This window comes from Hyposmocoma kahamanoa, unplaced genomic scaffold (assembly GCF_003589595.1).
Source record: "Hyposmocoma kahamanoa isolate Upper Pololo Valley unplaced genomic scaffold, ASM358959v1 92, whole genome shotgun sequence".
Taxonomy (NCBI): Eukaryota; Metazoa; Arthropoda; class Insecta; order Lepidoptera; family Cosmopterigidae; genus Hyposmocoma; species Hyposmocoma kahamanoa.
The window spans coordinates 2,261,235-2,275,821 of NW_020654748.1; the positions used below are offsets into that span (position 1 = coordinate 2,261,235).

At 36.1% G+C, this 14,587-nt stretch overlaps 1 protein-coding gene across 2 annotated transcripts in view; it reads right to left on the reverse strand.

The window, feature by feature from the left end:
- LOC113236993 (DNA N6-methyl adenine demethylase) overlaps positions 1-14,587 on the reverse strand; it is a 217,647-nt gene that overhangs the window by 51,377 nt on the left and 151,683 nt on the right. For both annotated transcript variants that reach the window (XM_026473233.1, XM_026473232.1), the window contains one exon: positions 2,149-2,166. In XM_026473233.1, coding sequence (XP_026329018.1) covers positions 2,149-2,166 — 18 coding nt within the window. The remainder of the gene's footprint in view (positions 1-2,148; positions 2,167-14,587) is intronic.

The window sequence follows — 14,587 nt, forward strand, 5'->3', positions numbered from 1 at the left end:
TATTGTAGCAAATTATTTTGTCTATAACAAGACATTATTACTACTAATATAGCAAATCATCTTCTCTATGGCAAATTAACGCATTACACAACCCGTTATTTAACCGACTTCAAAAAAGGAGGAGTTCTCAATTCGACTGTATTTTTTTTAAAATATATATTACATGTTGTGATTTTCATGATTCTTTTTTTATGAAAGAGGGTACCTCAGTATTGGTCTCTTTTAAGTTTGAAGAAAATATTCCTATTCCACCTCTAAGGGTGGCAAACTAGGGGATGAACCCAGTTTTGCGTACTTTCTGGTAACCGATTTCAATATAACTTGGCAAATAGATGTAATTCCAAGCACTTTTGAGGTCGGATTTTTTAAAAGTTATTAATAATGCATCTGGCACATTATTATTATTAAAAACAGGGCAATGTATTTCCTGGTATATAAAATGTTCTATAAATATAAAAATACGACCACGTCGGCGATAGCGGGATGACTTAAGACTCCTTGTTAAAGGACTGGCCAGATATTGTCCAAGACCGAGAACAATGGGAAAAGAGGAGGAGACTTTTGACCAGCACTGGGACAGGAAAGGCTTATAAAAAAATATGCTTATGTAACATATTTAGTTAATAATCCCTTTCGGCGGTTTCAATAATCTATCACACCACTGCTAAGTAATTTTCATGAACAAAATATTACGATATTTTGACAAGAAACGCTTTTTATGCGTTATGAATGTAGATAACCCAGATAATTATTTATTTTTTTCATTTTATTTTTGGAAAACAAACAGTTTACAATTTGTGTACAGGATTATAGTACAAATAAGTTATCACTTAAACCAGCAAAGGTTCTACTAATAGACATAACTTAAAATATAATAATAACAAAGTGCTAAACAGCCCCAACAATTACCTGGTTTCAAACTAGACATTTCTCTCCGCTTTTTTTTTCAATTAAGTTCAATGTAATTTTGAATTAAAATACATTATGAATATGTATAAACTGCTGCGGTTTCCTATAGATAGATAAAATGGTCTTCCTGTTATCAACGGAAGTGATTTATGCAGGATGATTTTTGGGAAGACGGTGTTTAAAACGTTTAGCTATAACATATGTTTAAAACAATAAAATAATTGAGTTTTATTATTAAAATTTTTAGACTTTTACGCATTTCTTATTTAGTTTCCGAACTGCTTATATAATTTGGTGTAAGTAAGAAATAAGGGCGCCTTCAAATTAAACGCTTATAGAAGCCCTGCAGTGACGCTGTGGCGCTGCAGCTGCGGTGCTAATTTTCTTACAATATTGAAAAGCGCAGCTGCAGACTAGAATAAAATTGTGTATTTTTGCGTTTGGAGTGAGTAAATGTATAGCGTATGTATATAATGAGAAGGTTTATAGGCTATAGATGGCATCCAGGATTGAAAGGACCATAGCTTGGAGGGGCCAGGTGAAAGCACGTTGCATATCCAGCATTGACTTTATTATATTACAAATATTATTAGAGTTTTATAGATTACTTTAAATATAATGCCCGTACCTTCCTTCTTGCGTTTTTTAACCGATTTCAAAAAAGGAAGTGGTTCACAATTTGACAGTATTTTTTTACGCGATAACTCGGCATTTGTGAACCGATTTTGATGATTCTTTTTATGTTGGAAAGAGGGTACCTCAGTATTGATCCCATTTGAATTTGAAGGAAATATTCCACCTCTAAGGGTGGCAAACTAAGGTATCTGGTTTCGCGCACTTTTCGGTAACTGATTTTAATAAAACTTGGCAAATAGATGTAATTCCACGAACTCTCGAGATCGGTTTTTTTATAAAAAGTCATTTTGAACTCTTGACGACAGTTTTGAGTGAGTGAGAGGGAGGATAGTGTTGCCAGAATGTAAATGAATGCGTTTGAGTTGCGTCTTGGTATGCGATGAGAAAATAATTAAAAACAAACGTGATTAAGCAATAAATGTAATAAATAAAAATAAAGAGGGAACTGAAATAATGAATAATGGCGCAGCTATATTGTATTGAAACAGACGCACCACTGCAGAGCTTCTATAGGCGTTTAATTGAAAGCGCCTTAAGAGGTTAAAAACGAAAGATGCTACGGACAAACATACATACAGACAGACAAAATATTTGAATATTTACCTTGATGTCTTGTAAGACCTGTAAACAATTAGACATTGGTTAGTGTTATGTAAATCAATTGCAATATTATGGTTTATCTACATAGGTAATTTCAACATTTATATTATGGCTTGTCTACTAACAATATTTAGGTAAGACATAACTATTGTACTATATAGGGTTATTTGTATAATACTTATAAGCTCTCAGGACCACAGACAACAACTGTTGAAAATAAGTGTATTAAAGTTTTTTAACTTGTTTTACCTAAGGTTGGGACTTCCTAGTAGGTGTCATCAACTTGTATCAGGACTTTTGTTCCAGTACTTTTGATCATTCATTAGATTTTTACTTACTTATCCTTTTCACATATACAAACTTACATAATAGTTTTTATATCGTGTCAGAGAGGACAAAAACCCGCCAAACTACAACAGGGCCGCACAAACACATGTATGCCTATCTACTTATCATCACAATTAGATATACTAAAATACTTTAAAATTATTACTGGTACAAAAATCGAACAAACGTAAAAGAAAACCTTCTTTGATCCGACTGTACTCAAACCAGCGTCTGTTGCCTCAACGTGGCTAGTTCGAGCTTTGTATCAATAATAATAAACTAGTGGAATATTTTCACAAAAAAATGAATATCATGATAGTAAAAACATATCTAATATAGAAAATGAAACTATTTTTCCGAGTTTAAATCGCGTATATTTGTTTTTTTCAAACAAACCCACCCAGGATGCTGCGAGAGGCCACTGAAATTAAAAAACATCCTAATTTCAACAGGGAAGATGGTTTCTCCGTACCACCAGTTTGGGATCCAGTATTTCCTCTAATGAAAAATCCCAAACAGACATAAGACTGCAGTACTAATTAATATGTTTTAATTTATTCTAATTTCTATTATTATATAATAATAAATTGAACTTGATAAAAATTCATTCAATAAAATAATTTGTAAAACTTAATTTAGCGTAAATTGGAATGTTTTCTTTGTAAAATTAAAAATAAGGGATTTGATTAAAAACTATTGTAAATATAATGAAAAAATAGGGTGGTTTGCATCAATATTAGACATAACTGGTTGAAGACTGTACCACCTCAGTCAACCGTGACCATGGGGACCTGAAAGGACCCGAAACGTCAGTTTGTTTGAAAAAACAAATATACGCCATTTAAATCCGGAAAAATGGTTTCATTTCCTATGTGTAACAATCCCGAATACCTAAGAACTCGATATCATATTACTTTAAAAATTTTTTAAATTTATCTGAGATTATGTTATATTAATTTTTTTTATTAAATATTACTTTAGATACAGGGTAGTCACTGATGCCATACACTGTCAAAATGCGGCTAACTGACAAGCTCAAAATTGTCTATTTAAAAACAGTTTTGTTAAGGTGTCCAACATGTCGGAACTTATCTTAATGACGCATGACTAAAATACCATTACAAAATTTCAATATTCTATAATCCGCCCGATTATCCCTTTGTAACCCTTTAGAGTCGAAACCCTTGGCCCGCGGGGTCCCAATACGCTTCATTTTTACAAAATTTTATCATTGGCTGTCCTTATCATTAAAAAAAATTATAGACTGCCTGGGAATCCCAAGGGCCGGCAGCTATCTTGCCCAACGCATTAGCATAGCAATATAAAGGGTGTACGTTGCCAGCACCTTGGGCACCTTGCTGCGGGGACCCGATTTCATTCATATAATTACAGGTCTAGTATTTAAGGTTTTATTGTATTTTTATACCTTACCCGTCTAAATAAATAATATTCGAATTCTTAAAAAAATGGCTTATGGTTCCATCATTTTTGATATATTAAAAAAATTAAAAAACATTGATGTCTCTAAAAATTATTTCGTTATATAGAACTACATGACAAAATCATTTCATGCGTTAAAGTTAGTGAACTGGCTGTTCTTACACTTCAATGTAATAGCAAGCACTTAATTTTCCAATGTTACCATGTATTGGTCTAGGTGGCGATGTTTATTTGTTTCAAAAACAAGCAACAGTTTGTAGGTCAGCATTCAAGCAAAGTCGCTGTATAATGTTTGTTCTGGTGAACGTAAAGCGTTAAGGAAAGTATCGATCGTAGTAATCCCAGGGGTTGTTAACCGATTCGGGTGGAAGCACCCAAATAGATTTAGTAGGTATCTTGTTTCGGGAACAGTTTCTATCTTACGGTAGGTCGGGCACTCAATTCGGGAAAGTACAAGAAATCGGGAAAATAAAGCGACACCGAACAATGTTACGTGGCAGTTTTGAAGGTCAATGCTGCCGCGAAACATTGACAATAAACAAGATTGTTATTGTCTCAGAGAGTGACAGAGAGAGGGCTAGTAGAGGAAGAGCTAGATATCTTCCGGTAGGAATTTGGGAACTGGAGAGATGCCGTTCATTCGGCGTCGGCAAGTGAACGTACCTTACAGCTCCGCTACCAGTGAGGAGATTTGGTAGCCTCACCTAAGGTACTAGCCTTACACAGGACCGGATGAAGTACGTGCGAACGTACTAATTCGGGGGGAAAAATATGGAACTGTCCCAGAGCAAGGCGAACAAAACTAGAGATTTCACTGTCAGGGTCTGTAATTCAGTACATTTCAGTAGCTGTAGAAGCGTCTTGTGAAAGAGTTGGTCCAGGTATGTGCTGCCACCTTACCTATTTCTGCCGCTATTATTGTGTTCCGGTTTTGAAGGGTAAGGGTGCTGGTGAAATTACTGGCACATGGGACCTATCAACTTACGTCACCCTGAGGTGGCGGATGCATTAGCAGTGCCCTTCAACTGTACGCGATTTAAAGCTCTGAGTGGCACTGCAATTGTTATGAACAGGCGTGCAGCCACAGACCATATAAACGTGTTATCATCAGGCGTACAACTTGTTCGTCCCGTCACTTGATATTATTATATAAAAACTGACAGAGCGTAGCAGTAACATTTTTTGTCAATCGGGACTGGCTAAGGTCTCTAATATTCATACTGCACGATTTTATATTATATTTTTTCTTCAATAGTTTAATTTTCTGTCATCTTTTCGCGGGAAATGTGACATCTTTACGGTGGTCGTTTTGAAACTCCCACACTGACTTTTTTATTTTTCTATTTAGAGAAACTAACAGCTAGGTACATAGTAAATGTACCTAGCTGTTAGTTTCCCAGATTTGGCCAATTACAAATTGGCACAGATAAGATAACAGTTAAAGTTTTAATTAGAACTATACAAACTCCAGAGGAAAATATTAAAAAAAAGGTAAATTCTTATCTAGATTACTAATTGAGGGAAACAATAAAAGTACTGATTACAGAGTAGCCGCTTAAGTTGGTCTCGAGAACTATTGAAAAAGTCAAATTATGAAGGAATTTCGCTTAGTTTACTTTCGTCAAAAGAATATGGAGGATGCCGAAATGAAGCCACTTGAACGTTCAAACCAGTGTTTTTTTTATGACACCAAGTGACGGGACCAACGCACCTGATAATAATGACGCGCCTGTCCATAGCAGTTGCAGTGCCACTCAGAGTTTTAAATCGCAAACATTTGAGGGGCACTGTCACCCTAAGACGTAAGTTGACAATTCACATGTGCCTGTTATTTCACCAGCACCTTTTCCGTTCAAAACCGGAGCGCAATGTTGCTCACATTACTGCTTGAGGTAGAAAAATAGGTGACGTGGCAGAACTTCCTGGACGAACCCTTTCAGAAGGAGCTCTACTGCTAATAAATTACATAGGTACGTTGTATTTATACAAAACTGTATATTAGGTGTAGGTTGGTATTTATGAACTATATGCAAATATAAGAAAGCATTAAATGTAGACAATTTCATCAAAGTTGACAAGTTCCATGTAATTATTAATATTAATAAAGAACACTCACTCACTCTCGAACACTCAGAAAAAACACTCAGAAAAAATTCCTTCGATTCGAACCGACGTCTTCTTGCATACCGTGGCAGACGCTATACCAACTAAGCCACGGAACGAACCAACGGACCTTACGAATTCTTCTATGTGCTTGCGTCGTGTCTTTGTATTTGGTTTCTCAACGACTTTTTAGTCGTAGCAAGAAGACGTCGGTTCGAATCCGACCGGATCGAAGGAATTTTTTCTGAGTGTTCGATATTTGTATTAATAATTATAACAAACTAGTGGAGTAATTTCACAAAAAATAATTGAATATCAATTCAATAAAAATTTAATTAAGTTCCATGTAATTTCTAAACATTTTTGTAATTTCATCTGCACCCCCTTCGAAACATGCAATGCCCACATTTCTGCTTGGCGGCAGAAATAGGTAAGGTGGCAGTACTTCCCTGGGCGAACTATTTTACAAGAATCTGTATTGCTATTGATTGCGACTCTTTCTATCTTTACCGCATATAGTGGTGTCCCATGGCATTGTGTAATGGCAGCGGTAATAACTTACCACGTAAAGTAGTTTGAAAAGACTTTGAAAAATCCAATGCACGAAACTGACCCAGTTTTTACGCAAAGCATGACCGGCTCGGTAACCGCATAGCTCACGCAATCCCCACGGGTGACGGTTAACCGGAGTTCAAGGGCCGTCTGGCACGCGTCTCTCTGCCCACCCAACTATAACTCACCCGGGTTTATTTCACATGGATTTCACCCGGATTCTTTTCACCCGGATTTGTTGTATTTGGATTCCTTTTTTATGTGCATTGTGGCAGCAAATTACGAATGAAGAAACCAATGTAATATTTTTATGATCGTTCAAAATAGGAAATGAGAATATTATTTCGGATCTAACTTTCTACCATTCAGCTGAACCAATCGCGACCTTGGGGCCTGTAAAGGGCCCGAAACGTTACTTTCTTGGAATAAATAAATATACTCGATTTAGATTCGAAAATAATTGTTACTTTTTTATAAAAAAAAAAACCAACCTCTATAGTTGTTTGTGTTTTACAAAATGTTTTAGATACATACAAAAAAACACTTTCGAATTAAGAACCTCCGCGTTTTTTTTGAAGTCAGTTAAAAAAATAGTTTCTGTTTTTCTGTATAACAATTGCGAAAACGTAAGGACTCGACAAAACCTTCAAAATCTATTTATCGGCAATTTATGTACATGTACGTAATGTTTTCTTTAAAAGTCAAAATAATTTATTTTTAGAACACATTTAACAAGATCTTATTATACATGTAATTATTAACAGTACAGTGCAGGTGTACAAATTTACATTACATTATATATTTTAAATTCTTATTAGTATTTTATATTTTAAATTCTAAGTATTCTCTAACTGTACAGAAACAGTGGTTCATTAGCCAAATCGAGAAAGCTTTTGTTAAATTGTGACCCCTTAATTTTTAAGTCTTCTGGTACACGATAAGTGTATACTTTAATGGACATATTAAATGAGTTTTTCTAATAAATGTCTTTGAAGCAAGTTTTTCTGAACTGGTATTGAACCCTACAAAATGTCCATAATACAAATGAATTTACCACTAGTTTTACTCTGTCATATTCATGCAATACATGCGTTACTGAAATAAACCACCAGCCGTTGGAATTCCTTTCTATTTCTGTCGGAATACAAAACATTAGATTAATAAAACGACTTTGACGTTAGAAGTCAAGCTGTGGTCTACTATTGACCATAGAATATAAAGAATGAATACGTTTGTCTACTGGAATACAGTAGAGTATAGTTTTATTAGTATAGTAATTATTTACTAGCAGAAGAGATCCTTGTGAAAGAGTTCGTCCAGGGAAGTACTTCCATGCCTTCGTGGCCGAACGGTTACCATGCCGGACTGCGACGCAGAGGTCCCAGGTTCGATTCCCGGGTCGGGAGAAATATTTGTATGACCTACATTTATTTCTCTCGTGAGTTTGGGTGTAATTTTGTGTTTGTCTATGTGTGTGTCCATGTCACCCTCGACACAGGGTTTCCGTAGTGCGGGGCCATGTGCGTTATTATTATTATTATTATTCCACCTTATTTATTTCTGCTGCCAAGCAGTAATGTGAACACTAATTTTGTTTTAGAATTTGCACAGAAATAATGCAAAATTTTATGAGATGTGAGATACAAAAGGAATTATCAAGTATCCGCGGTGTCAGGTGCCTCTGTCACGAGTTTACCGTAACAGTGGTCGCTAGCGACCGCGTAAATTGCTTCACAATTTTGTATGGCAAATTATACAGCGCCCCTAGCGGTCACAAGCAGAAACAACATTTTGTATACAAATTATTTACGCGGTCGCTAACGATAACTGTCACGGTAATCTCATGGTAGAGGCACAGTTCACCGCAAAAATATGTTACGTAAAAATTTTATCACAGTTTGATTATGATTACTATGTTTTGGAAGATAAACTTATTCTATCCTTTATATCTATATACTTTATTCCTTATATAAATTGTAATTTTTACGATAAATTCATTGCCTGTGGTTTCTACCACCATGCCACATAAAATTATAGCGCCATATATGATAACATTCTAGTTAGTTTTCTCTGCCTAATTCAGTGGCAATTTTCATTATTTAAGCACTCGAGTATATTATCGTAAAATATTGAATAATTCACAAACAATTTAATTAACAATAAAACACTCTCAAAAAACAAGTTAATTAACAATAAAACACTCTAATATTAAGTAAACCTCATGATAATTACTCGCTTCCGTCTTTTAGCGTTATAAATCGATAACTTTCATGGAAGTTTTCTGTACCTAATTTCGGTGGCTAGTTTTATCATTTAAGTACGTGAATAATATTTCAGATTAGTACACTGAAATGTTAAATACTTCATAATAATATGCTATAAAATTTAAACAATAAAAATTGCCACCGAAATTAGATAAAGAAATCTGACCTGACAATTACCCATTTTACCTGTATAAAAAGAGATAAAGAAACGTAAAATGCCTAAACAAGAGTTAAGTGAAAGCATTGTCGTTTACAAAACTTTAACCATCTTTGAACTCCAAATCTCGAAGGCACACCTCCGATTATCCTCCCAAAACGATAAGGTAAATGTCCCCGTCGTAGGCGCGTGACTGTCAAGTTCAAGGACGGGATGCAGAGCCGGGATATCTTACGGCTGTCGGCCGATCCCGCGATTTCCGCGGCCCGCCGGGAAATATGAGGCGAGGCAGCCGACGGGCCGTGAATGGAGTCGTTTAGGTTTGTTTGTAAACAACGTTTGCGTGCGCTTTTTCATTTCGTGTGTATCGATACTTTTGGGAAGAAATCAGAAAGAAAAAAAGCCTTTTTAACCGGCTTCAAACAAAAGAAGGAGGATCTAATTCGTATGTACTTTTGTAAACTGATTTCGATGACACTTATTTTGTTGAAAAGGGGGTACCTAATTAATGATGCCGTTCTAATTTGAAGAAAATATTACACCTCTAAGAGTGGCAAATTAGAGGATGAATCCAGTTCATTGAGTGACTGAATCACTTTTCGTTAAACAATTTCAGTAAAACTTGGCACAGAGATGTAACTCGAAATAAACAGCGAGAAGAATACAGCGAAAATCGATAAGGAAACTTTGAGGTCGGTATGTACATAGGTACAGATCATATATTAAACGTACATAGAAAACATATATTTTCGTTACAGTAGAGCTCCTTGTGAAAGAGTTCGTCCAGGGAAGTACTGCCACCTAACCTATTTCTGCCACCAAGCATGCTGTGAGTATTACTGCGTTCTATGTGGAAGGGCAAAGGTGCTGATGAAATTACAGGTACGTACATATGACTTGTCAACCTAAATCTCACGGTGACAGGCGCAGTGGCAGTGTTCCTCAGATCTTTGGAATTTAAAACTGGGGGTGGCACTGCAACTGCCATGGACAGACGTGTAGCTAAACACCAGGTACACGACTTTGTCCGTCCTGTCACTTGGTGTCATAAAAAAAATAGTACCAATATTATGGCAGGTCTAGCTTAATTGTTATAGAATTTTATCAAAGTTATATTCTAAAAACAACAGCTGGGCGGTGGCTGAGATGTTTTTTCAGCTAACGGTCTGTTTCTCGAAGATTTGTAAATATTCCAGCGTACTTTTCAGGTCAAGTTGCGACTCGAACATCCGCATTGAATATCAGCAGCGATGAATGCGGATGCGGATGCTGATGCGGATGTTGATATTCTAATTCATGTAGATTGTCCGCGGATGTACTCAAAGATACACCAACGTACGTAGATACATGCAAGAACAAGAAACATCTAATTGGAGTGCACATTTGGAGTATTGCACTTTATGGATGAGAAATATAGACACTGACACAAAGAGATAAGGAAAGATTAGAAGCTTTCGAGATGTGGTGCTGGAGAAGTATTAAGGGTATAAGTTAGATAGAAAAGAAAACCAATGAGAAACCATTGACAATGGTAAACGAGAAAAGAACGACTCTGAATACTATAGAGTACAGACGCGGGAAAATGATTGGACGTTTGTTACGACACGACAACTTCTTTGGAGGGAAAGATCGAGGGGAAGATGGGAAGAGGTCGACCTAGGCGCAGTTACATAAACCAAGTAAAGGAAAATGTCAGTGTCGTGTCGTACAAGGTCAAGAAGCTGGCTTATAAGAGAGATGACTGGAAGATGCTCTACAGACAAGAGTACTACGACGATTGTGTTTTCCGAAAACCGTTAATATCCTATATTTAAAAAAGTGTATTTTAACATGGCGGATGTTATTATCTATGATGTCTAGATGTAAGTAAGACAAACGCGGTGAGACGGTTGTATTTACAAATTTGAATATAAATCTGTCACAGTCATAACATCACGTAGACAATATAATAAATTATTCATCGTTGTATTGACTGTACATTCCGTAGAAAACGGGAAAAGTGAACTTGAAACAAAAAGAAATACAAACACGTGTAATATTTATCGCTAGTAGTAATAAAATAAACAAGGCTTTAACCACGTGGCGTGATAGCGAGCATGAATGAAATAAAGTGGTCGTACTAGTTGTCACAGCACACGTAAGGCGTGACTCCGGGCCGTGACGTCGTGCCGTCTGCACCCACTCGAATGTTCACGCGATTGCTTTTAGTTTAGATGTGGCCGACAATTGTTGTGTTTACCTCACTACTTCATTACAGATTTTGTTAAATGAACAGGACAGGAATGTTATAATCTCAGTACAGAGTCCTAAAAAAACTGACCTCAAACGTTCGTCGAATTACATAATTTACCAAGTTTTATTGAAATCGGTTACCGGAAAGTGCGCGAAATCCGATTCATCCCCTAATTTGCCACCCTTAGAGGTGGAATACTTTCTTCAAATTTAAATGGGACCAATGCCGAAATACTTTATTAAAAAAAAAATCATCAAAATCGGTTCACAAACGTTGGGCGAGTTATTGCGTACAATACATACAAAAAATGTCGAATTGAGAACCTCCTCCTTTTTTAGGTCGGGTATGAACAATTTTTTAAACTGCCTCCGTGGCCGTGATTTATTATATTTCTCTCGTGAGTTAGGGTGTAATTTGTCGTTGCCTCATACTATAAGTAACGTAATCGAACTTTTTAGCGAAATTCAGTTATTAATATTTATCTGGAATCGGCATAACGAGATCTACAATCCCCTATAAGCGGTTTTTTATATCTTATCTGAACGTCATAACTTGGACCTTTTCAAGGCGAGAGCGAATAGGCATTATTTAGGTGTGCATGTTCCATCGTCGATCTCATCGTCACTTTCCATCAGGTGAGATGGAGGTCAAATGCGCACTTATATTTAATATAAAAAAAGACTTGAACATTTTATTCTTTTCTCTGAGTTTTGATGACATTATCTACATTTAATGCTTTCTAATATTTACATATAGTTCATAGATAGCAACCTACTTATTTCCATGATACAGTTTTGTATAAATACGCAAGTACCTATGTAATTCAGTAGCAGAAGAGCTCCTTGTGTAAGAGTTCGTCCAGGGAAGTACTGCCACTTTATGCCACAGGACATTACTGTACTGGTGAAATTACAGGCACAAGGGACTTGTCAACTTATGTCCCAGGGTGACGAGCGCAGTGGCAGTGCCTCTCAAATTTTATTTAAAGTTCTGAGCGGTACAGCAACATCATGGACAGGCATGCCGCTTACCACCAAGCTCACGACTAGTTCGTTCCGTCACTTGAATCATAAAAAAAAATATTGAGTAGTATATTGTGGCAGTTAGTAAAGACAAGGAAGTATAACAAATTCGTAACAAACGTAAATACCGTCATGGCTTTAGAAAGCGTTTGGAGAAAGTAGGTTTATGCTAAGCCCTTTCTCAAGGCATTATAATAAAGGGACACAAAAACACGCTATTGTTCCTTGTTATGAAATGAGCGAAGAAAATGTTAACTTATATAACGGTTTTTGAATTTTCAAGTGTCACATTAGAGTACGGTCCGAGGTTTCCGGTTTTATTTAGTATGAGTATGACAACATGACCCCAAAAAGTAAAAATATCTATTTTCTTTTTTATTTTATAATATCATGTGACAGGACGAACAAGTAATGCACCTGATGGGAAGCTACACGCCTGTCCATAACAGTTGCAATGCACTCAGAGCTTTAAATCGCAAAGATCTGAGGGGCACTACCACTGCGCCCGTCAATCCTGAGACATAAGTTGACAAGTCCCATAATATGCCTGTAATTTCACCATCTCTGATGCATAAGTAAACAAAATACACTTGATATCATCAAATGGATTTTAGGAGCAGTAGAACTCCTTGTGAAAGAGTTCGTCTAGGGAAGTACTGCCACCTTTCCTATTTCTACTGTCGAGAATTCATGAGAGAATTACTGTGTTCCGGTTGAAGGGTAAGGGTGCAGGTGAAATTACAAAATATAAATAATCCTGAAAAATCTGACGAGAATAACGTCACAAACACTGCTCTTTGTGCTTATCACGCCTATGTAGCCTCTAGTTTGCGATATGGTCTGCTGCTTTGGGGGAACGCTGCTGCAACACATATTACACCACTGTTTAAAACCCAGAAGAAATGTGTCAGGGCCATGTTTGGTGTGGGCCAGCGAGAAAGCTGTGTACCCTATTTTAGAAAACTAAAGATTTTAACCCTACCATCTATGTATATTTACGAGGCCTGTGTTTATATAAAACAAAATCCAGGCAACTTTAATCTAGTGAAAACCAGACATCCCAGGAAAACAAGGAACAAAATAGAAATACGGCCAAAACAACGCCCCACCTTGGAATTTTACAATAGAAGGATGTTTATATTGCCACTTAAATTATTTAATAAAATACCAGATGCAGTTAAAGAACTAAATTGTAGGCAATTTAAAATAAAATTACATAATTTGTTAGTTACACAATGCTACTACAATATAAATGATTTTTTAATAGATAACATAAAATGTAAAATTTAACCACTGTGCGTGATTGAAATACGAATTGTGTAAAATATTCGCATGCCAAGTTTTGGTGAAATGTACGATCACATGGGACTTGTCAACTTATATCTCTGGATCACGGGCTTTGTGGAAATGCCCCTCAGATTTTTGTGATTTAAAGCTCTGAGGTCCACTGCAACTGTTATGACGACGGGACGAACTGACTTATTCGTCCCGTTACATGGCATAAAAAAAGACTAAAATTTAAATAGACAAAATACCGTTATACTATATGGTAACGTACTTGTTCTCCACTTCGCTTTGGACAATAATGAGCCTTATTCTTAGTGAATTAGTAAATAAAGTGTATTACTAATTTGTATGTCATCATTTTTTACTTATGCGTAATAGGATTATATGACGTCATTTGTATCAAAGTCAAATGTATCATTAAGGCGAGTCACCGAATGAGAAGCGGAATAAACTGAATAAACTGTTTAGGTAGATCACATGGTTTAGGCATTTACAATTAAATAACGGTCTTACAAAAAATATACTATACATAGGATATTGTCTAAAGAGCATGATAATTTGTCACACGATATTATATTACCCGATGATATAAAACCTGAAAACAGGCTATAATAAAAGTCTAAAACGAACAAAAAATATCTAACCTTGTCATAGATATAAAAACTATATCTATGGACATGGTATTATTTAATAATAATTTGTATCGTTTTTCTTTCTTTGTCTCAGCCTGATGGCTTGTTTTAACCACACTTACGCACCGAAATACAAGTAAATGCAGTACGGTGTGTATCTATGCGGAGAGTGTGTAATAAGTGCCAACTTGTCTGAAAAATGGTCAGAAAGTTCATCTTTCTGACCATTCCGCATGTATTTAAAATGACAGCTTTCTACAAGTTATTCAGAAACACATTCAGAAAAAATTCCTTCAATACGGCCGAATTCGAGCCGTCGTCTTCTAGCATATCGTGCCAGAACGCTATACCAACTAAGCCACGGAACGAACCAGCGAACCTCACGAATTTTTCTCTATATTTGTTGTCGTGTCTTTGTACTTGGT